We start from the raw sequence: 27,841 nt of genomic DNA on the forward strand, positions 1-27,841 counted from the left end.
GGTATCTGATAAACGCTGTGGAGGATTTAGGGGGGATCATTTCTGGGGCAGCTTCTGCACAGCAACCAAAAGTGATGTTTCCTTTCTCCCTCCCTCCTTCCCTCCCTCCCTCCCCGAACTGAGCCCCGGATTCTACCAACCCAACATTCTGGACCAGAATTTTTTGTATGGACTGCATACGTTGCCCCACACGATGGGTTGTTTCTTCTCCCTGGAGAAATGCTTGCGTTTGGCTCTCTCCAGGGGAGCGAAAGCCAAGGGGCAGGGAAGTGTGTGTGTGTGTGTGTGTGTGTGTCTGCGTGCACATGTGTGCTCATATGCATGTGTGAGCATGAGAAAAATCACACCCTGCAGCCCTGAAAAACAAGGAACGTCCCAGTCAGCTAGAAAAGTGGGTCAGCTGTGTTTTTCCCTCCAGAGAGCTCCGGGTTTGTGTGTGTGTGAGAGTTTTGAGCTCTCATTTGTCGTGTGCAGAGTGTGGTTTGGTTTCTCGAGAATTGTGGCGACACAACTCGACGCCTGTCCTAGGAATGCTGAAGAAGAGATCGCAGGGCGGTTTCCAGGTAGAGGCAGGTGGGCTGCTCCCCAATCTTTTCATCAAGGCTGCTGTGGTTTTTGTGCTTTTAATTGTACGCTGCCCCCAGTTGCTCTGTGAGAGAGAGAGAGAGGAGTACAGGTGGTTCCCCGACTTACGACCACAATTGAGCCCAACACTTACGTTGCTAAGGGAGACATTTGTTAAAGTGAGTTTTGCCCCATTTTACGACACGTCTTGCCACATTCGTTAAGCGAATCACTGCAGTTGTTAAATTACTAACGCTGTTGTTAAATGAATCTGGCTTAAGGATCTGAATGTAAATCATGTGACCACGAGGATGCTGCAATGGTCATAAAGTGTGAAAAATGGTCATAAGTCAGCATTTTCAGTCCTGTTGTAACTTTCAATGGTTGGACTGGAAGACCTCAAATGTCCCTTCCAGCTCTATTCCGATTGATGGACTAAATGAACTGTTGTAGGTGAAGAAGTACCTGTGGTTTATAAATTGGATGGATGGATGGATGGATGGATGGATGGATGGATGGACGGACTGGTTTTTCTTAGCCATCACAACTTTAAGATGTGTGGTTTTCAACTCCCAGAGTTCCTCAGCCAACTGGGTCTGAGTTGTCAAGATTGAGAAACACTGCTGTGGATGGATGGATGGATGGATGGATGGATGGATGGATGGATGGACGGATCGATGGATGGATCAATGGATGGATGGATGGATGGATCAATTGATCGATGGAATGAATGATAGACTTGACAATTTTAAGATAATGTGGCCTTCAACTTCCAGAATTCCTTAACTAAGGTTGAGAAACATTGCTATGGATGGATGGATGGATCAGTGGATGGATGGATGGATGGATGGATGGATGGATCAATGGATGGATCAATGGATGGATCAATTGATCAATGGAATGAATGATGGACTTGACTATTTTAAGATAATGTGGCCTTCAACTTCCAGAATTCCTTAGCTAAGGTTGAGAAACATTGCTATGGATGGATGGATAAGGTCCTTCTCTTTGCTTTTCATGTAGGTTTTCCATGATGATGATATCATTCCTGGATGGGAGGGAAAGATTGTGGCTTGGGTGGAAGAGGACCATGGAGAGAACTAAAATCTTTGCTGTCGGCTGCTGGATGTGCCAGATACTCACCAAAAAAAAAACAAACAACCCCAAACCTTCACACAACTGTTGATACGTGTGATTTAAACTGCCAAAAGAAAGGAACCGCGATGAACTTCGGCTTCAAGGAAGGATGTCCAGCACGTTACAACCAAATACAGTCCCTTTCGGCTGTTCCAATGCACTGCCTCTCTATTCGGTCAGGGATGGGCCCAAAAGACGTGACGTCCTGCTGCTTTCGATCATCTGGAGAAGTTCAGTCAACGATGAGACAGTATTACGAGGAGATTTGCACGTTTGTGATGGCCAAATCTAGGAACTCTTTTCCAGCGCCGTTGTAGCTCTCGCCAGCCAATTGTTTTCCCCCAAGGAACTCTCTGTGCCCAGGCCACATCAGGCACCAGCAAGATCTCCTCCAGAGATCCAGTGGTTTGTGGTCCAGATCAAAGAAGATCCAATCAACAGCGTTGTGTTGGAAGGGGCCAGGGATTGTTAACGTTTGCTTTTATTGTTTTGCATTCTGGTCTCGAAACTGTCCTTACTTTATTTGAGGGTCTTGTTACCCGTTGCTTCGCTGCCCAGGTACCCCCTTCTGGCTTTGCCCGGGAAAAAGACCCCAGGCTCCCCATCTCTGCTTTCCCAGGGTTCTGTTGGCACCACACAATCTCCTCTGTCCTACTTTCCCTCTGGATGCTCTTTAATTAATTCATCACCAGCAGGCTGACCTCTCTGGTTGCCCCAGAGCTTGGTCTGAATTCGGCATTGATCTTTCCACTTAATGGCTAATTTCAGCCTGCCTTATCAGCCGAGTTGGGTAGATAAGAGAAAGGGGTGGGAGAGAAACTTCCACAAAACTTTGCAGTTAAGATTTCTGGATGGTCCGTGGGCAAAACTCCAGGCCCTTTATGGTCTGTAATGTACAACTCCAGCAACTGTCAGGTGGCCTTTTTCCCATCGTCCTTCTGGCTCTTCTGCGGACAGCAAGTACGTCAACGCTGCCTTGTTGGCCTCAAGCAGAAATTAATTTAGGCCCTCAGTGCTCACTCCTAAAACTGAGTCAAAACTGGGTGGGGCGGGGGGGGGGGCTCAGCCCAGTGCAGACCGCAATGGTCTGCCAAGCGGGTGGCTCGGCGTTTGGAAATCAGCCGACTTGGTGATCTGAGCTACTCTGGAAGCTGTAAGAATATTGTACCAGTCAGACTTCAAACATAAACAGGACAGATGCATAAAACTTTACGGATAAGCGAGTTTGTGCAGAGGTTGGAGAGAAACCCTCCCAACGGAGTGAATTACCGTATTTTTCAGAGTATAAGATGCACTTTTCTACCCGCCCCCGCCCCCCCAAAGGAGGCTGAATATTTGGGTACGTCTTATACTCCGAATGTAGCCCTGCCCGCCCGTCGACTCCCACCCTTCGGCCTCTGCGCGTCCTCTTCCTGGCTGCAGAGATTGCCACACAAAATTGGCTTGTGTTTTCGGGCTCCGCGCCTCGCGATTTCAGCCTCCAAACACTCCATTTTAGAGCCGTTCAAGGCTGCGGGGGATCGCCAAAGCACATCGCCGCCGTTCGCTGCCTCCGCGCATTGCGTTTTAGGCCTCCGTATGCCCTGTTTTTGGCCTCATGTTTTCGGGCAGCGATCGGCGGCAATGTGCTTTGGCGATCCCCACAGCCGCTCACAACCAGCAAACTAATGTGTTGAAGCTGACTAAGGACGCTACCTGAATACCTGGTAGGCAGAGGCAGAATTTATCCCCCCCTATTTCCCTCCCCAAAAACTAAGCTGCGTCTTATACTCCGAAAAATACGGTATTCATTCTTAGCTTTATAGGGAAAGCAACCCTGGACAGGTTTGAGCGTTTAAAGGGGAATATTTCGATACACAAAATCTTTGTCGTTATTCTGCACAAGCCTCAGTTCCTTAGGAGCCAGTCAGGAGAATCCGCAAGTCACATGCAGACGTGAAGCATTACCTGGGCAGGTGTGTCTACTACACCTGCCCACCAATGCAGAAGTCTGTCATAACAGGGTACTTTTTCCTTCTAACATCCCCGTTGTGGTTTTGTGCTCTAAAATGCTGAATTAGGAGTGGGAAGTATCCTGTTTGCACACCTCCTGGCCCTGCTTGAATGAAAAATGGGGCCCAGCATTAGCTTCGCTGTTCGCCGTTCCATCTTTCCTAACGTTGCAGCCCCAGGCTCCACAGCCTCGTGGCCGCTTGCGTGCACCAGCTGACCGTCCGTCCCTCTATCCGTCCGTCTTCTGCGTCCTCCTCCTTGCGGGAGGCTGAAGGTCAAAACGAGACCGCGTCTTTGACCGTTTTATAGATTTCCACACGTCTTGTTGGGTAAAACGTGTTCCTGTTTCTTGGAATTACTTTGTATTGCTTCACATCGTTCGTCGAACAAGGACAAGTGTGTATATTTTTATACCAGCCCTGAGTGCTGTTTTTTTCCTGTATATTTCTGAATATTGTATTTTATCCGTATTTCTAGGAAATGCAGAAAGGCTTCATACGGGCCTCTTGTTAATGCCAGCCCACCTGGTTCTATTATTATTAATAATTACATTAATAATAATATTATTAGCTTTATTTTGCTATGAAGGCAATTATTTGGCTATTAAGTCCACAGCGGTCTTTTACTTTTTGTTCGTTGCAGATAGAAGATTTGTATGTTGTTGTTTGTCCTATGTGTGTCCTCTGTGTACAGACAGAATGGGCCTTTTGAGAGCCTGTGTTTGTATCTGCAGTTACACTTCGAGTGTATCCTATTCTACAGGAGCTTTAAAGTTGGCTTTTGGGAGAACAGCGGATGAGGGAATGTCATTCCTGGGGGGAAAAAATACATTTTTGTTTGTGACTGGTTTGACCGTTGCATGAATTTAGAGGGTTGCAAAGAGATTGCATGGAATTACGGTTACTTAAAACAAAACAAAAAAGAGTTTATTTCAGCAAGAGCTGTGCTTTAAAGTTAAAATTGTACATTTAAAAAAAAAACATATTTTATTTAAATTTAATTAAGACATCTTTATCAAAAGGGCTTATCGCCAGACATGGGAAAAAATAGAGGTCAAAGAAGTGTATAAGAGTGTTTTATGACCGGTTTGGCATCTTTTATTTCCATAAAAATAATCTTGTTTTTTCCTTAACCTCAGTATCTCTGAATTTTGTCCCTGAAATAATATAAACAAGTGTTGCATTACCGGTTTCGGGATCATTTATTCTCCCTTGGCACCATCCCCGACCTGTTTGCTCTGGAGATGGGTTGGATTGGAGCAGATCTTAATTTTAGGGCCAATCTGGGTTGGGGATTATGAGCTTTTTATCCAGCAGGCGAGCAGGCCTAGGGAGCTTGCCCTATCCAAGAGCGTCCAACCTTGGCAACTTTTTAAGACTTGGCAACTTCAACTCCCAGAAACGGAGCAGAAAAACAACTTTAACCAAGGTCAAGCATCGCATTTTTCATTCCAGTGTTTTCCAACCTGTGACTCATTATGCAAAGGGAGGAAAGCAGCTTCCCAGTCTCAACTTGTGACGTTGCTATAGGAGGCCTCGACTTACGACGGTTCATTTAGTGACTGTTGAAAGTTACAACGGCACTGGGAAAAAAAGCGACGGACATTTTTCACACCTACAACCATTGCAGCATCCCGTGATGCGGGTCAGGTGATCAAAATTCAGACGGCTTGGCCACTGACTCGCACTTACGACGGTTGCAGCATCCTGGGGTTCACGCGATCACGTTTTTGCGACCTTCTGGACAAGGTCAATGGGGAAGCCAGATTTGCTTAACCAACGGTGGGAGGATTCATTTTAAGGGCTGCAGCGACTCATTTAATGACTTCGCAGAAAGAAGCAAAAGCCGTTTAGCAAATGTCTCGCTCAACGGCAGGCTTTGGGCTCGATTGTGGTCCTAAGCCGAGGACTCCCTGCACCCCAAACTCGCTTTTGGCCTGCAAAAACGTGCAACTTGCACCGTTGCTCTGCCTCCAAAGGGATCCCCAATCCAAAGGATCCGCGCATTGCTTGGGGGGAGCGGGGAGACATTTCGGGGAGGGGGCGAGAAAAGGGGCACAGAGCCCCCCCCCACCCCACCCTGTGCAAACAGACGCCCTCCCCCCTTTCTTGCAAGGGGTCCCCTCTTTGCTTGCATCCGCATTGGGGTCCTCCTCAAACTGGGGAAAAGCTGCATCTGACCCCCCCCCTTCCCCACTTGGCACGAAGCCCCCCCCCCCTCTTTTTTTTTTTTTTGCTGCGCCTGCAGCAGAAAGCAGAAAGCACGTGCTGGGAGGACTCGGGGGGCAGCAGAGCGCATGCGCGACCCGGGAGGTCGCCTCGGGTGAGGCCTCGCCGGCCGAAGCCCCGCCCCCTCTCCCCCGCCCGTCCGCCGCGGCTTGACGGCCCTTTTGCGACGTCGTCGCGCTACGCCCCGCCCCTTTCCGCGCCGCACGGCACGCCGCTGCCCGCCCGCGGGGGGAGAGAAGGGAGGTCACCCGGCCGCCCTCCGCCTGACAGGACCGGGACGCCGCCGCCTCGAAGGCCGGGATGTGGCGGGTGCTGGCCAGGCGCCTGCTGGCTTGGCAGGGCGCGGCCCCGCGGGGGGCTGGGCTGCCGGGGGCGGGCGCGGAGGGGGCTTCGCGGGGACGCGCCTGGAGGGGCTGCTGGGCCGGTGCCCACTCCTGGGGGGGGCGAGGGGGAGGAGGAGGAGGGGGGGTCCCCGCCCCGCTGCTGCCCCCCCGCTGCTGCCCCCCCGCGGCCCCCCGCCGCCACTGGTGCAGCCTCCCGCCCCACCAAAAGGTGAGGGGTGCAGCCCCCCCACCCATTATATGGAATAAGGGGAGGGGGCTCTCGTCCAGGCTTCCCCTCTGGGTGGGGGGGGGCAACTGGTGGCTTTGGGCCCAGGTTCCTGCGGAAATTCTCCACCTACACTTGCCCCCCCCCACAAGGAGCCCTCGCTGCCCCCCAATGACGCCCCCCCCCAAAAAAGAATCCCTCGCCTTGAGAGGCCTGGAGGGTCTCCCTGCCTGGCCGGCTTCTCCGCCATGCAAGAAGGACCCCCACCACCATCACCACCACCCTGAAGGGCTCTGGAGGCTGGAGATCTGCTGCAGGGGGGAAGGAGAAATACCGTGTTTCCCGAAAATAAGACCCTGTGTTATATATATATATTTGAACCCTGAAATAAGCGCTTGGCCTTATTATTGCCATGCGCTCAAAAACCCAATTGGGCTTATTATCAGGGGATGTCTTATTTTGGGGGAAACAGGGTATCTAATCAATCTATCTATCTATCTATCATATCTAAGTATCTATCTATCATATCTATCATATCTAAGTATCATATCTATCATATCTATCATATCTAAGTATCTATCATATCTATCATATCTAAGTATCATATCTATCATATCTATCATATCTAAGTATCTATCATATCTATCATATCTAAGTATCATATCTAAGTATCTATCATATCTAAGTATCATATCTAAGTATCTATCATATCTAAGTATCATATCTAAGTATCTATCATATCTAAGTATCATATCTAAGTATCTATCATATCTATCATATCTAAGTATCATATCTAAGTATCTATCTATCATATCTAAGTATCATATCTAAGTATCTATCTATCATATCTAAGTATCATATCTAAGTATCTATCATATCTAAGTATCATATCTAAGTATCTATCGTCTATCATATCTATCATCTATCATATCATCTATCATATCTATCATATCTAAGTATCTGTCATAATCTAAATATCTTATTGTCTATCATATCTATCTTTCATCTATCATCTATCATATAATCTATCATCTATTATATCATATCTGTCTATCATCTATCATATCTATCTATCATATCTAAGTATCATATCTAAGTATCTGTCATCTATTATATCTATCATCTATCATATCTATTATATCTAATCTAAGTATCATCTATCATATCTATCTATCTGTCTATCTATCTATCTATCTATCTATCTATCTATCTATCTATCATATCTAAGTATCTGTCTGTCTGTCTGTCTATCTATCTACCGTGTTTTCCTGAAAATAAGATCCTGTCTTATATTTTTTTGAATCCTGAAATAAGCCCTTGGCCTTACTGCCATGCGCTCCAAAGCCCCATTGGGCTTATTATCGGGGGTTGTCTTAATTTGGGGGAAACAGGGTATTTGCAGCTCAGGGTTGGAATGAGGGTGGGAGTGGGGGGGTCCTTGATGATCTCTGAGCTTGGAAGGAGCTGGGTCTAATCAATGGAAACTGAACCAAGGAGAGAACCGGCCTAGAACTAAGGAGGGATTTCCTGGCAGTCAGAACAATTAGTCCGTGGAACAGCTTGCCACCAGAAGTCGTGGATGCTCCGACACGGGAGGTTTTTCGGAAGTGATTGGACAAGAATGGTAGAGGGTCTCCTGCCTGAGCAGGGGGTTGGACTAGAAGACCTCCAAGGTCCCTTCCAACTCTGTTATCCTTCGTTCCTCCCTCCCTCCCTATCATTGGAGGTTTTTAAGGAAAGCCTGGACAGCCATTTGTCTGAGATAGAATAGGGTTTCCCACTTTAGCAGGGGGTTGGACTAGAAGACCTCCAAGGTCCCTTCCAAACTCTTGTCATTCTGTGGTCCTTAACCCCTTGTTCCTCCACAGGTGCCTTTGCCCGCCCTCTCCCCCACCATGCAGATGGGGACCATTGCGCGCTGGGAGAAGAAAGAAGGGGAGAAGATCAACGAGGGAGACCTGATTGCGGAGGTATTTGGGAAGCTTTCCTGCCAGGCGGATGGGTTGGCTGGGCATTTGGCCCTCGGTTGTCCCCTTTGTTGACGGGCTTTTGGATTAGCAACATTGTACAGGAGCAGAGTCTGCCTTTTTACTCACCCGACACCTGTTTCTTCATGGCTAAAATGGGAAGTAAAACTTGACTCGGGCAGGATTGTTCAGCAATGTGCAGTTGTGAAACGTATTTCAGGGGAATTGTGTGTGTGTGTTAAAGGTAGAGACGGACAAAGCAACTGTGGGGTTTGAGTGCATGGAAGAATGCTACCTGGCCAAGATCCTGGTCTCCGAAGGAACGCGGGATGTTCCCATTGGATCCATCATTTGCATCACCGTGGACAAGTGAGTCAGACTGGGAAGGTCCCCAATACCTTTCGCTTCCTTCGTTTAGATCTTTGCCCAATTATTCCAATTTAAACCCCTCTACCATTGCTCCCTTTAAAGGTGTCCGTTTTTCTACTCAGTTAAAGTTCTTTTTCAACCTCAAACATCTCCTGGATCTCATGTGGTCTCGGGCCCCATCTTAAGGCTGGAGTGGGTTCCTGGTGCCAGGGTTAGGGAACTGCCATCCCTTGATAGTGGCTTAAGGTTCCTTCCTTCCTTCCTTTTAGGCCTGAACTCATTGCCGCCTTCAAGGATTATACTTTGGATTCAGCAGCTGCCGCCCCGCCGGCCTCAATGCCACCCCCACCTCCTCCTCCTCCTCCTTCAGCAGCTCCCCCAAAACCAGCAGCTCAGCCATCTGCACAAGCGCCAGGCAGCTCCTATCCTCCCCATATGCAGGTACGACCCAGCTCCCCCATTTGCATTCTTTTCTCTTTTCTTATGGCATATTTTCGCTTCATAACCTCCAGACTCTGTGCCTGCCACGAGCCTCATTTGCTGAGGGACCAAGAGAGCACCTGGGCTGTCTTGATGGATCTGAAGGCCTGATGGAAACGGAACGAACGGTTCCATTGTCCAGGCATGGATGGGACTTCCAGTATCTCTTGAGTGACTTTGATTCTGGCTGTGAAAATTGAAACTCCGAATTCAAATACGCTGGTTATATGTTCCTTTGCGTGATCGCTCGTGTCTCTTTCTCTTCTTCAGAGGAATTTCCTACTCCGTTAAATGCCTGCAGTGCGTTTTATTTTACTTTATTTTTTTTAACAGAAGTGAGAATGGCACACGTTGAGTAGTGGTTGTGCTGGATTTTGAGATCCATATGAGTACAGGGCTGCCTTTTCCCTTCTCCTAGATTCTTCTTCCTGCCCTCTCTCCCACGATGACCATGGGCACCGTTCAGAGGTGGGAAAAGAAAGTGGGCGAGAAGCTGAGCGAAGGAGATTTATTGGCAGAAATTGAGACGGACAAAGCCACAATAGGTGAGAATTTCTCCATCCTCCTGGACAAAATCTTTGCAGTTTGCCTTTCTTAAAGGGATGCACAACCTGGTCACGATCCCCTTTTTCATCCTTGCAATACCAGATAAGAGCCACTGCCAGGGCAATATTTGAAGCAGTACTCAGCTGCCTTGGAGGGTTAGATATTTTCCCGAAAGAAAATAAGTTCCAGATTTGTTTGTCGTGCGGATGGCACCTCCATATTTCCTGATTTAATGGATGGTCTGCCAATGATTCCATTTGCTGGGATGCCTGATGACTTATTCCGTCTCCAAGCTTGGTTGAAGCCCCTCCTTTCCCTTCCAAACTGCTTATTTCTCTCTCCCCTTTCAAGGCTTTGAAGTGCAAGAAGAAGGCTACCTAGCAAAGATCTTGATCGCAGAAGGTACCAGAGATGTCCCCTTGGGAACCGCACTCTGCATCATTGTGGAGAAGGAGTCCGACATTCCTGCTTTCGCAGACTACAGAGATGCTGGGATCGCTGATATCAAGCCTCCAGTGGCCCCACCGCCTCTGCCCCCAAGCCCTGTATGTACAGCCTCCAGATGGTGACCTAGGGAGGGAAAGCAAAGTGTTGGGGTACCCAGCTGATTTCTCAGCTCTCCAGAGAGATTTCAGCTTCAGTTCCTCTCGGGCAAGAGACTTTCTTAACTGGAAGTGGCCTCTAGACCATTCATTCATTCATCCATTCATCCATCCATTCATAAAATTATTGGTTACCTACCTTACCACAAGGTAACTCTGGCCAGCTTACAATAATAAAAAGATAATATGTCTATTAAAAACACAATACCCATAAATGCTATTAATCCTTTGCAAAAGAAGTTCAAGACTGTTTCTAAACCTTCTTTACCTAAAAAAAGGAAAGAAATTCTCTTTGTAAAAACTACCTAATAAAAAGACTACTTAACAGTTTAACATTTTTCTCAGGGTGGTGTTGGGTGCCAGAGAGACTTTTAGAGAGTTTGGACTGAATAAATTTAACAAGCAGACTTTCACCTGCCCTCGTGAGTTCAGACTATGTGTCCTGCCAGACTATCTCTAGTGGGCTAAAGAGGACTAATGCCACATCGTAGGTGTATGTCCAGCAGAGTCAGTATTTGGAGAATTTCCAAAACAGTCCATCTTACGAACTCTGCTGTCTTTTTATTTCTCAGGCTGTTTCAGCCCAGGCTGCGGCCTCTCCAGTCAAGACTCCTGCACATAAAGGGAGGATAATTGTGAGCCCTCTGGCAAGGAAATTAGCCGCAGAGAGAGGGATCGATCTCTCGCAGGTGAAAGGTGAGTGACATCTTTTCCGAGGCCTCGTCAGCCGTCTCCTAAAAATGGTTTAATTGCCTCTTGGGTAAGAGATCCCCCCCCCTTTGCATGTCTCATCAGGTACGGGGCCAGATGGACGGATTACCAAGAAGGACATTGACTCATTCGTGCCATCTAAAGTTGCCCCGGTGAGTAGCCACGTTGGCTCAGTGTTCAGCAGGCGTTTTTCCGCAGAGGGCTACCCAAGTTGGGGTCTGACTTGGGGGGAAACATCAAAAATTGATGTTTGCATCGTGTTCCTAGGGAAGGTTCTCCGAAGAAACATCAGCTTAAGACAGGGGATGGAATATAATACAATACAATACAATTCTTTAGTGGCCAAGTGTGATTGGACACACAAGGAATTTGTCTTTGGTGCATACGCTCTCAGTGCTTCCCTAAGAACACAATACCTGTAAATGCAACATGATGCAAACATACATTTTTCACCTGACTTTCCAAAGGCTACCAGGTGGAGTAATATACACTAGTAAATCTGCCATGGATTTGCTTGCTGTATTTCGGCAACTCAGCCTGTTCTGAGAAGGTGTGGGAACCCTTGAAGGTTTGCAAACTGCAGGACAAGATCTGGTTAGAGCAAATGTCAGCTGGCTTTTTCACTGTCATTGCCACCACGGTGTCCTTTTTTGCTGCTCTTTCCCTAAATCTCCCAGGTTTTTTTTTTTCCCCTTCTTTCTTTCTTTTCAACTGCACTCAGTTTCTCCTGCTGAAAACTTTCTTCTAAGCACAGGCACGGCCTATAGGGACTGGATGAAGCCAAGGGAAGAGTTAGAAGCACCTTGTAGACTTGAGAAAATCAACAGCAAAGGAGCAGGGAGGAGGCTTTGGTGCAGCTTTAACTTCTGGAATACCTTGGAGCAGGGGGTCTCCAAACTTGGCAACTTTAAGACTTGAGGACTTCAATTCCCAGAGTTCCTCAGCCAGCAAAGATGGGAGTTGAAGTCCTCAAGTCTTGAAGTTGCCAAGTTTGGAGACCCCTGCCTTGGAGAATCCTAAGCTCTCCTTCCATTCTGCCAGCCGACCCTTTGGCGCTTCTTCACTGGCGTGCTTGTGTGTTCCTACAGGCCCGGCCCCCGGATGCAGTTCCTCTGGCTGCGCCAGCTCCTGCAGCTGCCCCAACAGGTGTCTTTACTGATATTCCCATTAGTAATATTCGAAAGGTAAGTTAAAGCCCTTGGTGCATTACATGCCACAGGCAAACAGACAGATTGAACAGTGCTTAACCTTGGCCTCTGTAAGATGTGAATTGAAGTCCACATATTTTACAATGGTCAAGGATTAGGTTAGGTTAGATTAGGTAAAGATGGATGGATGGATATATAGATAGATGATAGACACAGACAGATTGGATGGATGGATAGATGGATAGATAGATATAAAAGATAGACAGATATAAAGTTAAGATAGATGATAGACAGACAGACAGATCCTTTAAATCAGTGTTGACTCCTGGCATCTGATCGGACAATTCTCTGCAATTCTCTTAGGTTTTTTGGAAGTGACTTGTCATTGCTTGCTTCCTAAAATTGAGAGGGAGAGAGAGAGACTGGCTCAAGGTTAGCCTGCTGGCTCTGGTTTCTGCCTAAGACAGAACTAGAATCACGACCTCCCAGTTTCTAACTACTACATCATTTATTTATTTTTAACTGAGACCCATGAAGAGGCTTTGGGATGACTTCTGTTGAGTCCTTGCAGAGGGTGGAGGCCAGGTTTTAACTTGGGGACTTTCCTTTGGCGGTGTTGATGGGGGATTTTAATCCATCAACCTCCTCACTCTTCTTGGACTGTTAATCCGGACAGAGAAATTTGGAGTAAGAATTAGCCAGAAATGATTAGACAAAGCTGACATCAGGGGACCAAGTATTCGGAGGACATTTTTGACTTAATAGTTGGGGATCTGCTTTTCTGGATATTTGAAAAATGGTGCACCAAAACTCCCAGCTTTAGTCTGGTCTATATTAAAGCAATTAACTTTATTTTTAAGTAAAGTTGCCTTCTTATTCGCATCCTGCTTTCTTTGCTCTATAGGTGATTGCCCAGCGTTTGATGCAGTCTAAGCAAACAATACCTCACTATTACCTCTCTGTTGATGTCAACATGGGGGAAATATTGGTGCTGAGGAAAGAGCTCAACCAGGTAACTTAACGATTGGGACTCATGCAGCAAACTAGGTGTTTATGTGCCTCTGACTCTCCATCCTTCCAATTAGCTAGCTGCGGATATTTCCTTAAGTTTGCATTTCTAGGATTTGGAGAATGTAAGGGAGAGATCATTCGTTCAGGGCTAATTCCACAGGAAGACATGAATTTTACAAATAGGGATAGCACTTAGACTTACATACCGCTTCACAGTGCTTTTACAGCCCTCTCTAAATTGGCTTTGAGAAAAAACAGGCGCATTCAGTTTGGAAAGCACGGGAACAGCAAGGTCTGAATGGAATCCCCAGTTTTCTTGGCTGGGTCAGTCTGGCTGCACAATCACAACTATTGTACTTTTGATGGCAATAGGATTACACACATCTGGCTGTTGGCTTTCTTGAATTAGGTGCCTTCCTGATATGTGGACTTCAGTTCCCAGAATTCTCCAGCCAGCTGGGACATTGCTGAAAATCCTGGGGGGGAATTGAAGTCCGTTGTTTCTAGAGGTTCCCCCAGTTTGGAGAGAATAATTCTTCGGTAACTTTGCCGACTGATCAATTTGAGCAGCATTTCTTCCCTTGGCTGTTCCCTCTGCAGGAGATGCCACAGAATACCAAGCTGTCAGTCAACGACTTCATCATTAAAGCTTCGGCTCTGGCGTGTTTGAAGGTGCCTGAAGCGAATTCTTCATGGTTAGAAACAGTCATTAGGAAGTAAGTACACAGATGGTCCCGGCAGAGGCGTGAAGGTTTGGCTCCTCCTGGAAGGCCAGTTAGACAGTTATTACAAGAAACATCTTGCCATATTTATTCAACCGGATTTTGTGACTGGTTGACGGATTCTCGCCAATGGGCGCACTTTCTGTCTTTCAGACATCACGTCGTTGATGTAAGCGTGGCGGTCAGTACTCCAGTGGGGCTTATAACGCCAATTGTATTTAATGCACACACCAAGGGGTTGGCCTCCATTAACCAAGATGTCGTGACGCTGGCCAGCAAAGCGCGGGAAGGGAAGCTTCAGCCCCATGAGTTCCAGGTGAGGCACCTTCCCTAAACTACCTCTGCCTTTGGGTGGCTCAAAGGAGGCGTTCTGTAGACTTGGTTACGACGCCTTTGCCTTTTCTAATTCACAACGCCAGTGATTTGTGCCACAGCCTTAAGGTGTGTTCTTTCTTTGCAGGGAGGAACCTTCACAGTCTCAAATTTAGGAATGTATGGCATTAAGAATTTTTCGGCTATAATCAATCCACCGCAGGCTTGTATCTTGGCAGTTGGGGGCTCTGAGAGAAGGCTGGTGCCAGCGGATAATGAAAAAGGGTAAATGTTTTCCTTTTTTTAAAAAAAGACAAAACGTTTCAGTGGAAAGTCAGCATCTGATGAAAAGAGAGGGGGCGGGTATTGTTGTGACCCAGGCCAACGTAGTTAATATTAAAGGCAAAACAGTTCCAAAAACAAACATTTTATTAAAACAGCTGAGAATTAACTCATTCTCAGCGTATTCCAAATTAAATGAAAGCAAAGTTCTCAAAACACCATTCTTCAGTTTATCTCTGACCTTGGGATAATTAGGCAAACTGCCAAAGGCTTTTCTTGGCAACAGTTCAGGAACAGAAGACACTGACAAGAAAGAAATACATTCACACATGAAGCAAATCTCTCAATGGTTGTTTTCCGGCAAAGAGGCCAAAAGCCTTATGGGAAGGGTCAATCATCTCCAGGCCTTACTCCCAAGTTGTCCCTTTTGTTTTAACTGTGTCTTCTGGCAGCTCTGCGCATGCGCGCACTAGGAACAGGCTCCTCCTGTTCCTCTGCCTCTCTACTGTCAGCCTCTGGAGGCTCTGGAGTCTGCACATAACTCCCTGATGGCCTTGGCCCCATCTCTGCCTCCAACGCAGGGCCCTCATCCAGGCCTTCCCCAGCCTCCAGGCCTGGCCCCTGTTCTCCCTCAGCCTCATCGTTGTCCGACTCCGCTGCCAGGTCCACAGGCTGCTGGCGGACCACAACAGGTATTTCATATTTTGTGTACGAGAAAATACTAAAGAGAGCATTTCCCCTTCTTCCGCACAGGTTCGATGTGGCCAGCGTCATGTCTGTGACCCTCAGCTGTGACCACCGCGTCGTGGACGGGGCCGTGGGGGCCCAGTGGCTCGCAGAGTTCAAGCGATTCCTGGAAAAACCCTCCACGATGCTGCTATAGTTTCTCAAGGACTTTGGCGACCCAATCGCTTCATTCTAAAGAAGCTATTTATATATCGAAGGGTTAGACTTTTAAAAGAAAAATGTTTCCTTCTTTTATTTTTTTTAAAAAAGTCTATATAAACAGCGGCTGGTGATTTTGGATTACCAGTCGTAGAGATTTAAAGGTTCTGCAGGTGGCCTTCCGAAGCCAAGTACAGCTGCGCTATATCATATTCAGTGGGTGGATTGGCGAAGTTTCCCCAGTTGTCGAAAATAATCATGTGTTGTAATAATACTTCTGATCACAACGGTGCAGGGTATCACGGCCTCCCAACCCCACCAGCTAGCTGGCTCGGCCTTCGTTTTCAATAAAACCAGGGATTTGAGATAAAATAAGAAAAAAAAAAAGTGAACCGTACATTTGGGACAAGTTAAATTTTCAGCAGGAACAAGAAATTAACCTTCCACGTGTGTTCCAAATGCTTCAAAAATAAAATAAAATAAAATGGGGTCACCTGGAATAGAACGGAGCAGCTGACATTCTAACTTTGCAAAATTCAGCTGTAAGTCAGACGTTCGAGCAACGGGGAATCGTTTTAGCACCCAGCAAGAGAAAACGAACGTTTGAGTCAAACCACCTAAACCGAACAGCCCTTTGAAACCCTTCTGATGATTTGCCTTATGTGAGTTTCTGTAATTTAAGCATGTGTTGTTTTGCTTCCTTTAGGTCAGTAAACGCTGTTTTACTCCAAACAGAAGTCATTTGTTAAGGGAACTGGTGAAACGGGGGTCAGTTAAAGATAGGCAATATATGGACTCCTTACAGGTCCTTCCCCCATAGGTCCCTCCTCCCCCGTTTAATGGTCTAGACTGGGCAGACTGGGGCCATTGTCCCACTGAAAGGAATGTGGGGGCGCAGTTCCATCATTTTAAGCAAGGGCTGCGTGCAGGAATGTAGGGGAAAAAAATCTTTCCTTCCTACCACGTTTGAGCGTGCAATTTTGTGAAATGTCCCATCCCGCACGGGAAGCTGCCGTTTCCCCTGCAAAATGGGCTGTCTTAAGCATGAAGCACTCCAGAAGTTCTCAAAATCAGCCCGTATTGCAGCTGCACCTGGCCTCCAGCAGTCTTGCATTTAAAATGGGACGTTGACCTCAGAATAGCTGAAGTGAGAACCAATTGTATGAAAGAAGGAAAAAACCCGATGCCTTGGGATCAAGTGGCCCAACCAGGTGGGAATTATTGTGCTTGAATTCCACTGAAATCAGTAGGACAATTGGGCACAAACCACCTCAGATTCCAAGAAATCCAGAGCCAATTTTTGCAGGATCTGACTTGTTATTCTGGAACAGCTTTGCTTTCTTGTCCGTCCCAGGCTCGAGAGAAACAGAATTTCACCAGTCGTAAATTTGCAAACATCTTCGCTAGAAATGAGATTTCTTCAAAATGGGGCCCAGTCACGTTTTTTAATTGTGTCCTAGGTATGCTGGGATTCTAATGGGAAACGCCTATTTTGCTTGCCAAGGAAAAAAAGCTAATTTTAAAAGGTGGATCATGTAATGACTAAGTGGTGTGACCTGAACAGCCGAGTAGACCATTGACCGATACACCCCATGTTAATCTGTACATCACCACTTCATTCAATATTGTCTCTTTGTCAATTTGCGCTACCGAATCCACTACAAATATATATACATGCAATTAAATATTTTTTTTTCTGAGAACCAATTTGTTGAGTTTGGTTGTAATTCAACCCTTTGGTAAGAAAAGTGCTTTAAAACATCTTAATTTACAGATTGGCATTAAAAGTTTGATGTTATTTGGACTGCTATTCCTTTTCCTGACTGTTAGTTTTTTTGGCTTAGCTGTGGGTAGACTTTGAATATAATTATTTGGTGAGCAAAAATGGATAAATATCAAGTAAGTGAAATGACACTTGGCCTCTGCTGTTAACTCTGGAGCCATTTTGAATTTTTTAGTGATTTTTTTTTTTTTAATCCAAGTGAACCAAAAGGTACGAGAGTTCCTCTGCAATACTCCGCACTTGAACGAGCCTGTTGTTAAGGAATTGCGTCCTTCCAGTTGTGTCCTTGGGGTATAGTAAAAGGCAATATGGCAGCCATAACCAAAGGTATGCCCATTTTTATTTGAGCACAACTTCAAACATACAGTTGCAGAGGTAATTGTGAATGTTTTGTCCACGCTTGCAGATACCACTTATTTCTTTAAGCACTCTTTGAAGGTGTATTTATGTTAAAATGGCAAAACAACACGGGAGGCTTAAAAGAATAAGCAGTTAAGAGGAACAAGTTGGCTTTGGATTCAAGTGTTCCACCCATACGGTATTTTCCACTGCTTCTCCAGGAAAATGTAAGCTGATCTCTTAAGACTACAGGAAGTTCTCAGAATTGTTTAAAAATAATTTAAATCCAGCAATGATGGAAAACTAGTTTTTTTTCCCCTTTATTGTTTCTTTTAATGGGGGAAAATATGATACAGAGTTCATTTATTTGTTAATCTTTTACAGTAGAAACTATGCCTTCAGAACAGTCCTCAAATGTTAAAGCGTGTATTTAGGGGTGCATTTTATCCTGGGTTTTTGCAGCAAGAATTTTAGCCTTAAAACTCAAAAGAGAGAGAAAATACAGGCGTGTAACCAATAACACTTAATATTAACCTGTGCAAAAGGCTGAATGGGAAGTGCTGGAAAGGAGAGGAAGTGAATCACGAGGAGTGGGGGTATTCCCACACCGCGTCAGCGAACGTCATTTTCCCTTGTACACGGGCATTCTGACAAGCAAGACTCCTTTCTTCTTATTAAAAGTTGCTGATGTTGCTTCTTCATCCACAGGCGCTGGAAGATCCACCCGCAGCCTGTATTTTTCAAGGCACTCGACCAAGACATCATCCTGAAAAGAAGATGCAGGGAGGCATCTGAGATTCAGATGGGTCTGGCTGGGCAAAAGCTGGGGAGAAGGGCGCGAATAATACTCCATTTGTAGCTGCCTCACCTTAGAGACGCTCAAATTGCACTCTGATACACCGCAAACCTCTGGCAGTTCAATTTTCAGCTCGATTTCTAAGGGTTTCTCATCTGCATCCTTCTTGGTGGTCATTTCGTAGGCAGGCTGGTGCGCCTCTGGCTTGTCTGTGGTGGAGATCTCTTCAATTAGACGCTTTTTGGAAGCTTCAGGGTTCTCTGCTACTGGCAGAAAAAGGCCACTGCTGTCTTCGGCCGTGAGGCTTCTCAGTTGGCTGAGTGTCACTCCTTGCAAGAGGATTATCGGAAGAGTTTAGACAAGTAAGTGGAGCGCGTTGCTACAGAACAAAAGCATCAATTAAACAGCAATGGCACTCAGACTTATAAACCGCTTCACAGTGTTTTGCAGCCCTCTGTGAGTAGTTTACAGAGTCAGCCTATTGCCCCCAACAATCTGGGTCCTCATTTTACCCGCTTCGGAAGGATGGAAGGCTGAGTCAACCTTGAGCCGGTGGAGATTCGAACTACCAAATTGCAGGCAGCCGGCAGTCAGCAGAAGTAGCCTGCAGTACTGCACTCTAACCACTGCGCCACCAAGGCTCCTGCCTCTTCCATTTCCATTGTTTGCAGTGATGTAGTTACGGTCCACTAAAATTGTTAACTGATGAGAGAAATCTTGGCTGCTACAATTGTGCACTTAATCGTATATGTATAGGAGTGCAACACATTTCTATATGGTGTACACACACGCTTTTCAACGCGTGTCTAGAAAGCCATTCCCATCTATTTCAAAGAAAGAGGACAACTCTTCAGATAGAACTTGCCAAGTGCAATGTTTCATATTGTATTATTTTTCACATTCCCATACCACCCTCTCATAAGGGGACAACTAGAAACAAATCCATTAAAGAAAAACGTTTCCCAGCATTTAACAATTGTCAGGCAGCAATTGCCCATTTAAAAAAGATGTTTTTCAGTGCCTTATGAAAAGCTGGTGCAAAAAACCTTCAGAAAACGGCATATCCCTATAGTGGGGGCTCATGTCCCTCTTTGGGGGGTTAAAATCTTCAGAAGGTTCCCTTTAAATGCATAAGACGGGTAGGATAAGCCCCCTTCCCCCCTGCAGTGGCATCTTGAATGTTGCTTACCTTTGTTGGGGTTCCTCTGGGGCACAGCCAATTGGGGCTGATCTCTTCTCAGGCTCTCCCTCATCCTTTCAAGGCTTCCTTTCAATTTAAATTTGGCCATGCTCCAGGAATGGGACAAAGTGACGTTGAAATGCTCTTCGACGTACTTGAGTGACATGCGGATCAACTGATCCTTCTCCAGGGAGTTATCCTCGACTCGCTCAAGAACGGATGGATTGTATGCCATGTCAAGAATGCTGCAGATCTCTAGGAGAAAAGCAAATATAGTGGCAGCATGGAAGTTTATTCTCTCCTCAAATGTATCCTGGCCTGAGTTTACGACTCGACCAGCTGAATCATGTAAGCTTCATTCCTGATATCTTAACTGCTATCCATGCCCAATATCTCTTTGCTTGTAGAAGTTACTGCAGTAGGCTCAGGTTAACTGAGATTTTGTAATACCGTAGAGATTACCTGAATTATCCGATAGCGTCTCCATTTTGCCAGGGCTCAACAGAACTGGCTCCGAGGGTGACTTGGGAGCTGGGATCCTACTCCAACGGCACAGATTTATGAACAGGCAGGTTTTGGTCGGTTTCTATGAGAAAAGCACAAAACAAAATAACACCCAAACATTACATGATTTATTAAAACAGACACCTTCATGTAATTAACAATCGGGATATTCACTTCAAGGAATGTCTCCTTTACTGCTCTTTTTGACTGAAAAGATGATGGTGCATCTGGAATAATTTTTACTGTCTTATCAATGCCTGGTGCAAACAAGGAAATAGTCAAGAGAGCACTTATCAAATGTAAACCCTCTGCATTATTTTCAAGTCTGTTGAGCTATCCAGGAGCCTGGATAGCTCAACAGACTAAAAAAAGCCTGTTATTAACATTCAGCTGTCTGCAATTATTGCAAGTTCGAATCTCTCCAAGGTCTCAAGGTTGACTCAGCCTTCCATCCTTTCTAAGGCGGGTAAGTTGAGGACCCAGTTTGTGGGGGCAATAAGCTGACTTTGTATAAATATACAAAAGTATGAAGGCTATTGCTTAACGCATTGTAAGCCGTCCTGAGTCTCCGGAGAAGGGCGGCATATAAATCTAATTATAAAAAAAAAAAGTCAAAGCAAGTCTCTGGAGATTCTCAGTCATCCAGGTCTTGGTTATCCCAAAAGTGCTTTTTCAAGAGGCAAGTGGACTTTCTGGTTTTTCTTTGAAGACATCGCTTCCCCGCCATCCAGTCAGAGCTGAAGAATCTTCTTGGATGAGAAGCGAAACATCTTCAAACACCCCCCCACCCCCACCCCTGAAAATCCATTTGCCTCTTGAATAAGTACCTCAGCCAGTGAAAATGGAGCTCGGGAAGGCTGCGCGTGGCCCTCCTGGGCTCTGTTTTCACTGGCAGAGGGCTGCAGGAGGATTTCCCCCAGCCCCGCCTGAGCCACCACAGGTGCCCCCTGACATGAGTGACGTCATGAGTGACGTCCACCTTGGCCATTCCCATCCGACTCCCCCCCCACCCCGAGATCAAACATAACCCTGATGCAGCCCTCAGTGAAATCGAGTTTGATACCCCTTCTCTAATGAATGTTGTCATACCAAAATGCTGGTCTTCAGGCACAGACATGGCTCCGGGGGAGCGTAATGCTGCTTTGCTTCCTTTAGTTGCTGCTGCATGAAGTGGCGGTAACTTTTAGGGTTGTTCTCGGCCATGTCATCCAGCATCGTCCACAGCTGAGTTGCTTTGGTCAGCATCTCCTCGGAGCTGCAAAGAGCTTCCATGGCTGTTCCTTCACGGCAAAAAGATGCTTCTGTAGAGGCCGTCCTAGGTTAAGTGAAAATATTTCAATCCGGAGGTCTCTGGATGATGCTGCAGGACCTCTCTTGCTGGTATTAAACCTAATTGGATAAAGAAAAAAAGCGGATGTATTTTCAGAAGTTCTAACCTTTAGCTTGTAACATCACCGGGTGGGCACGAATGAGTTTGGCTAATCAGGTTGTGTTGTTCTGGCAGGCTGCCCAGTCTAGTTAAAAAAAACCAGCCGGATTGTACAGAAACAGGAGCTTTATTTTCCCCTTGGCCTCTTCGTGGTATTGGCAAGAATGGCACGAAACAAAACACAAACAGTACCATCAGGGGTGAAATCCAGCAGGTTCTGACAGGTTCTGGAGAACCGGTAGCGGAAATTTTGAGTAGTTCAGAGAACAGGCAAATACCACCTCTGGCTGACCCCAGAGTGGGGTGTGAATGGAGATTTTGCAATATCCTTCCCCCTGGAGTGGGGAGGGAATGGAGATCTTGCAGTATCCTTCCCCTGGAGTGTGGTGGGAATGGGAATTTTGCAGTACTCTTCCCCTGGAGTGGGGTGGGAATGGAGATTTTGCAATATCCTTCCCAAGCCACACCTGCAGAACCTGTAGTAGAAAAAAAATGGGATTTCACCACCGAGTACCATTATTAACCCTCTGATGAAAGGCAACCAATGTGGAAAAAGTGATCAGAAGGACCGTCGGAGGCAGCGGCAACCACTCGATTGGCCTCCAAAGGGGCAGCGACGGAGGGTCTCAGGGGCTGCTCTCATAAGATCCCTCTTTCCCTCCCATCCAGCCAAAATGCCTCTTGGGCAGAGTTTTTTTCACCCTCGAGGGGCGGGTGGGCTCAATTCCCAGAATAACCCCAGCCAGCATAGGCAGATCCTGGCTGGGGAATTCTGGGCGTTGAAGGGGAGGCCCACCCCTCTTAAAAGTTGCCAAGAGAAGAAGCCCTTAAAAGGCTCCTCTTGGGCATCATCCTTCAGGGCTCCAGGTATGATGCCCGCCCTTTCCCCCCAACTTTGTGCAGGGACCCTGAGCCCCTCCTGGCAGGGATGCACCTGTTGAAGAAGGAAGGGCGGCAAAGGAAGCAAGCCACGACTAGATGGGCTTTAGGGACCCCCTTTTCTCCATATAAATGGAGGAGGCCTCCCTTTACGCCAGGGGTCTCCAACCTTGGGCACTTTAAGACTTGTGGACTTCAACTCCCAGAATTCCTCAGCCAGCAAAGCTGGCTGAGGAATTCTGGGAGTTGAAGTCCACAAGTCTTAAAATGGCCCAGTTTGGAGACCCCTGCTTTACGCCCTCGCCCCAAGCAAGATGGGGTTGCTCTCCCAACGCCTCGGCCCCGGAGACTGCTTCCAGCCCCATCATCCCCAGCCGTAGGCGGAGGAGCCCACATTACCGATGGGACGGCCGGGTTCGGGCGACGCGGCTAAATCCCCCCCACCCCTCGGTCGCCGGTCGCCATGGCAACCCCGGAAGCGGCCCGACCGGAAGTGGTTCCGGCGGCCTTCCGCCGGCCGGCTCGCTCGCTCGGCCGCGCTGGCGGGTTCCGGGCCTGGGCCAACCACGGTGGCGGAGCGGAGCCAGGCGCGCTCCTGTCCCGGGTCCGGCGCGGAGGGTGAAGGGAAGCGGCGGCGGCGGCCACGGGGGGCCCGCGGGTTGAGGCGCGGCCTCCCGTCCCTCCTCGGGTGGCCGGACCGCCAACCCCGCGAGGTAGGTCCAGAGATGAAGGAGCCGAGGCCGCCTCCGTCCCGCGGTGGCCCCGCCAGGCTGGTCGGGGATCCGGAGGGCAAGAAGGGGCAGGTGGTCCCTCGGCTGGGCCTGCTCGCCTTCCTGAGGGTGGCCGGGAAGGGGCCTCCCTCGCTTTTCCTCTTTTTCTCTCTCTCTCTCTTTCTTTCTTTTCTTTCTTTTTCTTTCTTTTTCTTTCCTTCCTTCTTTTCTCTCACTTCTTTCCTTTTTCTCTTTTTTCCTTCCTTCCTTCCTTTCCTTCTTTCTTTCCTTCCTTTCTTCTTTCTTTTCGTTCCTCACTTCTTTCTTTCCTTTTTCTCTTCCTTTTCCTTCCTTCCTTCCTTTCCTTCTCTTTCCTTTCTTTCTTTCTTTCCTTCTTTCTTTTCTCTCACTTCTTTCTTTCCTTTTTCTCTTTTTCCTTCCTTCCTTTTTTCTTTCCTTCATTCTTTTTCTTTCTTTCATTTCTTTTCTCTCCTCACTTCTTTCTTTCCTTCTTTCTTTTCTCTCACTTCTTTCCTTTTTCTCTTTTTTCCTTCCTTCCTTCCTTTCCTTCTTCCTTTCCTTCCTTCCTCTTTCTTTCTTTCTTCTCTCCTCACTTCTTTCTTTTTCTCTTTTTCCTTCCTTCCGTCCCTTCCTCTCTTTCCTCTTCCCCATTCCTTCCTTTCTTCTCTCCTTTCCTTCCTTCCCCTTGTTTTCCTTGCTTCCTGTCTTTCCCCTCCTTCCTCTTCTCCATTCCTTCCTTTCCTCTTCCCCTCCTTTCCTTGCTTCCTCCCCTCCCCTTTCATTTCCTCCTTCCCTCTCCTACCCTTCCTCTTTCTCTCTTTTCCTCCCTCCCTTTCTCTCTTCCCTCCTTTCCTTCCTTCCTCCTCTTTCCCTTGTTTTCTTTGCTTCCTGACATTCTCTCCTTACTCCATTCCTTCCTTTCCTCTTCCCCTCCTTTCCTTGCTTCCTCCTTCCCTTTCTTCCTTTCCCTCTTCCCCTCTCCTCCCTTTCCTCTCTCCCTCCTTTCCTTCCTTCCTCCCCTTCCCCTTCTTTTCCTTGCCTCCTTCCTTCCTTCCCTCTCCTCCCTCTCCTCCTTCTCTTCTTCTTCCTCCCTCACTTCCCACTTTCCTTCTTCCAGGGCATTTTCTTCGCCGCCTGGTTGGTGCAGAAAAGATGTCCCGCGTCCCCTTGGGAAAAGTCCTTTTGCGGAATGTCATTCGCCACACAGACGCCCACAACAAGGTAAGGAGCCGGTTTCCTCCTCATGGGTAAGCAAAGCACCCTGGCTTGTATTTTTCCTCAGTCGTGTATGTTTCTTTTTTTTTGCCCGTCTCAGATTCAGGAAGAGTCCGAAATGTGGAAAATACGGGAGATGGAGAAGCAGAGCCAAGAGATACACTGGGGCACAGACCAGAGGACTCTTCTGAACAGCTCCAGGTGGGATTTTAACATTATTAAAGGGGCATCACTCACAAACAGCTGGCAATGCCTTGCTTCCCTTTGTGAGAGGCTTAGGCTTAGATCACGTGTCAGCAACCTGCGGCTCTTTGGGCCCTCTGCTGTGTCTCCGTCGGGTGATCCCACCACTGGCTGGCCCCGCCCCTCGCCTCCCCCCCACCCCGGTCACTCCTCGCCTGGCCTGAGAAGATAAGGGCAATGGCGGGGGATGGAGAAGTGTCCAGGGCAGAGACAGAGATATATATATAGAGAGAGAGAGACAGAGAGAGAGACAGAGAGAGGGAAGGAAGGAGGGAGGGAGAGAGAGAGAGAGAGAGGTCAAAAGGGTTTTGTGGTTCCCGGTGTTTTTTAACAACTAGTTCTCTGCCCTAATGACCAGCTGGGTAGGCGTGGCTGGGGGTGGCTCATGTGATTGGTGGAAGTGAGTGACGTCGAGTTGGCCACGCCCACCCAAGTTTTGTGGCTCCCGGTGTTTTCTTTTCTGTGGGAAACGGGTCCAAATGGCTCTTTCGAGTGGGTTGCAGACTGTATACTAATCGGCAGACATATGAAATTACGTTGCATACGGGCTCTCCAAGGGACTCCACTTCTTGCCGTTCAGGCTAATTTGGCTGCTCAGTCTGTCCCGAAAACGGAAGCGAGTCTGGCCATTTGAGCCCTCAAGCCTTCGTGAAACAGGGAAGGGCAGAACTCCTGTTTTCCTAAAGACTGTAACTTTTAGAAAACAGTAGAGCTGCCTGTGGGTCAAAAGGTGGCAGTCCTGCCTTAGGGGAGAATGCCAACTATAGGGAGGAGATTTTTAGTTCGGCCAAAGTGGTGAAACTGGTCCCTTGGTTTAATGCAGGATCACTGGGATGGGGGGGAAGGCTGGGGCGTGGCCGGGGGGGGGCAGTGTGGTGGATCTTGTTTCTGACTCCTCCAGCTAGAGCAGCTTTCCCCACAAAGCTTACCTACTTCTCTCCCGTGGTCTCTGCAGCAGCCGGATGCGTAGCGATGGCTTTGATGAGGACAGCCAGCAGGCGACCTGCAGGACAAGGAACATGCCGGTTATGGCAGTGACCATTGAAGATGACCTTCGACACGCCCGGTACTGGAACAAGAAGCTCTACGAATGCGAAGCTAACATGCCGGACAGGTACTATCCCATATATGGGAGGTTTGCAATAATAATAATAATTATTATTATTATTATAAAAGATAACGGGCCTCTCTTCCAGCGATTTTTCTGCATAAAGACACTATGTGTGATCTTCGCGTGCTTATTCCTTTCTTAATTTTTTTACAGATGGGGTCACAGTGGCTACAAAGAGTTGTATCCAGAAGAATTTGATACAGAGAGGTAAAGCGTTAAAATACCAAAATCCTAAATGGTTTCCCTTGGAGATTAAAATAGTCCATTAAAAGTAGATTTATGCATTCTGTCTGTCCTTTTCTTTACACGGTACTGTTGAAAACTTTTGCTTCTACGCCAAGTATAATTTCCCCACCGCACTCTGGAGGAAAATTGGTTCGTTCAGATTATCCAAGCTCTGGTTTATGGTTTGGTTTTGTCCACTAATTTAAATTTCTGTCTAAGAGCAGCATGTGAGTTCATGGACATTTCCTTCTACACGCAAAGCCTCACTGACTCTTCTCTTTGATGACTGGGCTAGGGCAGGGAGACCTCAAATAAATCACAAATGACTTGATAAAAGTTTTCTTCACCTCATTCCGTTCAGTAGGGTTCCCAGTTTTTAAAAAGTGAACCTATAAGAAATGTCAGTATGAAATGTTAATTGGGCTTAGACATTTGCGGTCATGGCTCAGCTAAAAAGAAGATTAGGAAAGGTTTTTAAAAACCACAATTGTTGCTTTCGGCCAGTTTTTTTTTTTTTTTAAAAACTTTCAGACAAGGTGCCCCAAACTGAAATGCATCCTGCTTGTGTTTTGCAGTGACCGGGAACCAGACGAACAAAACTCCGTGAATGGCAAAAGAAAATCCCAGTCGGACAAGCCGAGTTCCGCGAAGCTGCACAAAAGGAAAAAGGCCAAAAAGTCACACAAGAAGAAGCAGAAAAAGAAATCTCACAAGAAGAAAAAGAAGAAGAAACGTGAGACGGGGGCGGCTTCTTCCCAGGAGTCTGAGTGTTCGGAGGGAGAGCCCCCCAAGAGGAAGAAGAAGCGCCACGCGAAGAGCAAGAAGGCCTCAGAGGGGCCTCCCGCCTCCTCCTTGGATCCAGGCAGCGGCTCCAGCAAAGCCAGCAGCTGCCTCTCCAGCCGGGAGAGTGGGGGGAGTGACTCAGAGGAGCCGGCCAGGAAGAGGCGGAAGCGCCAGGCTTCCCTGTCCGAAAGAGCGGGCGACAGGGCGCCGGAGAAGCGCAGCAAGAGGAAGAACTGGAAAGTAGCGGCTGACGAGAACTCCGAGGACAGCTCGGAGGAGGATTAGAACCCAGCTCCAGGACAGAGCTTTCCTCCCGACACAGCCCTGCTTGGATTCCGCTGGCAGGGGCAGGGGTTAATTTGAGTTTTCCCGTGGGCCAGAGAGAAAAAAGAAAGGCTTGGATTCCTTTTGCCTGCCACAGATTCTAGCCGGACAGTCCTTTTGTGTCCCCCCCCCAAATCGGGATGGACCTTCCAATGGCAAAGTTCCGCTCTCGAAGGCGGCAGGAACACTGGATGGTTTAGTCTTCCCCCTTTTGCCTTTGAAAATCACCTGGAGTTTAATTGTTTTTTTATTGGTGAAGACTCGCAGACAAATTGCAATAAAAGCATGAGGGAGAGAGGTGAGGCGGTAGGCAGGTCGCGCTCTCCAATTTGAACGCGTCCTCTCCTGTAGAGGTAAGGGGGCAGAGTGGCTCGGAGTAAACCATGCAGACCCCACTGCAGCCTTAGGGCGGGCTAAGGGGTCACCTCGTGAAGTAACGGGAAGCCCCTGCCTCTCCCCGCCTGGAAGAATGCAGGTCATCCTATCCATTCACTTGCCCTTGGCTGGCTGAGTCCTCTTCTTAAATTATCCCTTGCTGCCAGAAGTTAATTCCGGAGAAAGTGCCGAGCCCTCAGCGTCTTGTAGCCATTAATAGGATGAGCCACAGGGGAGGATCTATCTTTGCGTACGGTGCCGAATTAAGTGCCAGGTTATGGGTAGCATTTCTTCCTTTGTTTTTGTAAAGCTCTTCTTTGCTTTTCTAATGTCGGTTAAGTGGCTGTGGAAGGACTCACTCAGCATTCCCAGGGTACAGCCCAAATCACATCTGCCTCCTACCTCCCCAGACAACTGCA

General features: G+C 47.5%; 4 protein-coding genes across 8 annotated transcripts in view; 3 read left to right on the top strand and 1 right to left on the bottom strand.

The window, feature by feature from the left end:
- DIXDC1 (DIX domain containing 1) overlaps positions 1-4,878 on the top strand; it is a 56,041-nt gene extending 51,163 nt beyond the window's left edge. For all 3 annotated transcript variants that reach the window (XM_087875972.1, XM_087875973.1, XM_087875974.1), the window contains one exon: positions 1,588-4,878. In XM_087875972.1, coding sequence (XP_087732098.1) covers positions 1,588-1,668 — 81 coding nt within the window. In that variant the 3' untranslated portion in view covers positions 1,669-4,878. The remainder of the gene's footprint in view (positions 1-1,587) is intronic.
- A 1,263-nt stretch (positions 4,879-6,141) lies between these two features.
- On the top strand, positions 6,142-17,315 carry DLAT (dihydrolipoamide S-acetyltransferase). Its single transcript, XM_034425266.3, has 14 exons — positions 6,142-6,473; positions 8,339-8,440; positions 8,682-8,806; positions 9,076-9,247; positions 9,705-9,831; positions 10,184-10,377; positions 11,007-11,130; positions 11,230-11,297; positions 12,234-12,329; positions 13,198-13,305; positions 13,905-14,020; positions 14,180-14,342; positions 14,487-14,623; positions 15,374-17,315. The coding sequence occupies exons 1-14, from the start codon at positions 6,222-6,224 to the stop codon at positions 15,501-15,503; spliced, it is 1,914 nt and encodes a 637-aa protein (XP_034281157.2). The 5' UTR covers positions 6,142-6,221; the 3' UTR covers positions 15,504-17,315.
- A 616-nt stretch (positions 17,316-17,931) lies between these two features.
- Positions 17,932-23,006, bottom strand: PIH1D2 (PIH1 domain containing 2). Of its 3 annotated transcripts, none has more exons than XM_087875978.1 (6): positions 22,815-23,006; positions 21,197-21,496; positions 20,066-20,189; positions 19,613-19,858; positions 18,496-18,752; positions 17,932-18,393 (listed from the first exon to the last, which is right to left on the bottom strand). In XM_087875978.1, exons 2-6 carry the CDS (start codon positions 21,377-21,379, stop codon positions 18,250-18,252), a joined length of 954 nt encoding a protein of 317 aa, XP_087732104.1. In that variant the 5' UTR covers positions 21,380-21,496; positions 22,815-23,006; the 3' UTR covers positions 17,932-18,249. The 3 variants fall into 3 exon arrangements, with proteins under 3 accessions (XP_087732104.1, XP_087732105.1, XP_087732106.1); XM_087875979.1 differs by lacking the exon at positions 22,815-23,006 and adding an exon at positions 21,729-22,583; XM_087875980.1 differs by lacking the exon at positions 22,815-23,006 and adding an exon at positions 21,544-21,561 and having other exon boundaries at positions 21,197-21,422.
- Positions 22,671-27,841, top strand: part of NKAPD1 (NKAP domain containing 1) — a 5,747-nt gene continuing 576 nt past the window's right edge. The window contains exons 1-6 of the mRNA XM_060695032.2: positions 22,671-23,128; positions 24,264-24,367; positions 24,462-24,562; positions 25,560-25,718; positions 25,869-25,922; positions 26,516-27,841. The exon at positions 26,516-27,841 is cut by the window's right edge and continues 576 nt beyond it. Of these exons, the coding sequence (XP_060551015.2) occupies positions 24,299-24,367; positions 24,462-24,562; positions 25,560-25,718; positions 25,869-25,922; positions 26,516-27,008 (876 nt within the window). The 5' untranslated portion in view covers positions 22,671-23,128; positions 24,264-24,298 and the 3' untranslated portion in view covers positions 27,009-27,841. The remainder of the gene's footprint in view (positions 23,129-24,263; positions 24,368-24,461; positions 24,563-25,559; positions 25,719-25,868; positions 25,923-26,515) is intronic.

The sequence above is a fragment of the Pantherophis guttatus genome, chromosome 9 (assembly GCF_059756535.1).
Source record: "Pantherophis guttatus breed Tessera chromosome 9, ASM5975653v1, whole genome shotgun sequence".
Lineage (NCBI taxonomy): Eukaryota > Metazoa > Chordata > Lepidosauria > Squamata > Colubridae > Pantherophis > Pantherophis guttatus.

What these genes read in the sequence shown, in the direction of transcription:
- DLAT (XM_034425266.3), top strand. Translation starts at nt 6,222, where the DNA reads ATGTGGCGGGTGCTGGCCAGGCGCCTGCTGGCTTGGCAGGGCGCGGCC. An exon ending in TGAGGAAAGAGCTCAACCAG is followed by an intron (nt 13,306 to 13,904) that starts GTAACTTAACGA and finishes TTCCCTCTGCAG; the next exon opens with GAGATGCCACAGAATACCAA. An exon ending in TTAGAAACAGTCATTAGGAA is followed by an intron (nt 14,021 to 14,179) that starts GTAAGTACACAG and finishes TCTGTCTTTCAG; the next exon opens with ACATCACGTCGTTGATGTAA.
- PIH1D2 (XM_087875978.1), bottom strand. Translation starts at nt 21,379, where the DNA reads ATGGAAGCTCTTTGCAGCTCCGAGGAGATGCTGACCAAAGCAACTCAG. An exon ending in GACGCTATCGGATAATTCAG is followed by an intron (nt 19,859 to 20,065) that starts GTAATCTCTACG and finishes CTTTTCTCCTAG; the next exon opens with AGATCTGCAGCATTCTTGAC. An exon ending in CCAGAGGAACCCCAACAAAG is followed by an intron (nt 18,753 to 19,612) that starts GTAAGCAACATT and finishes TCCTCTTGCAAG; the next exon opens with GAGTGACACTCAGCCAACTG.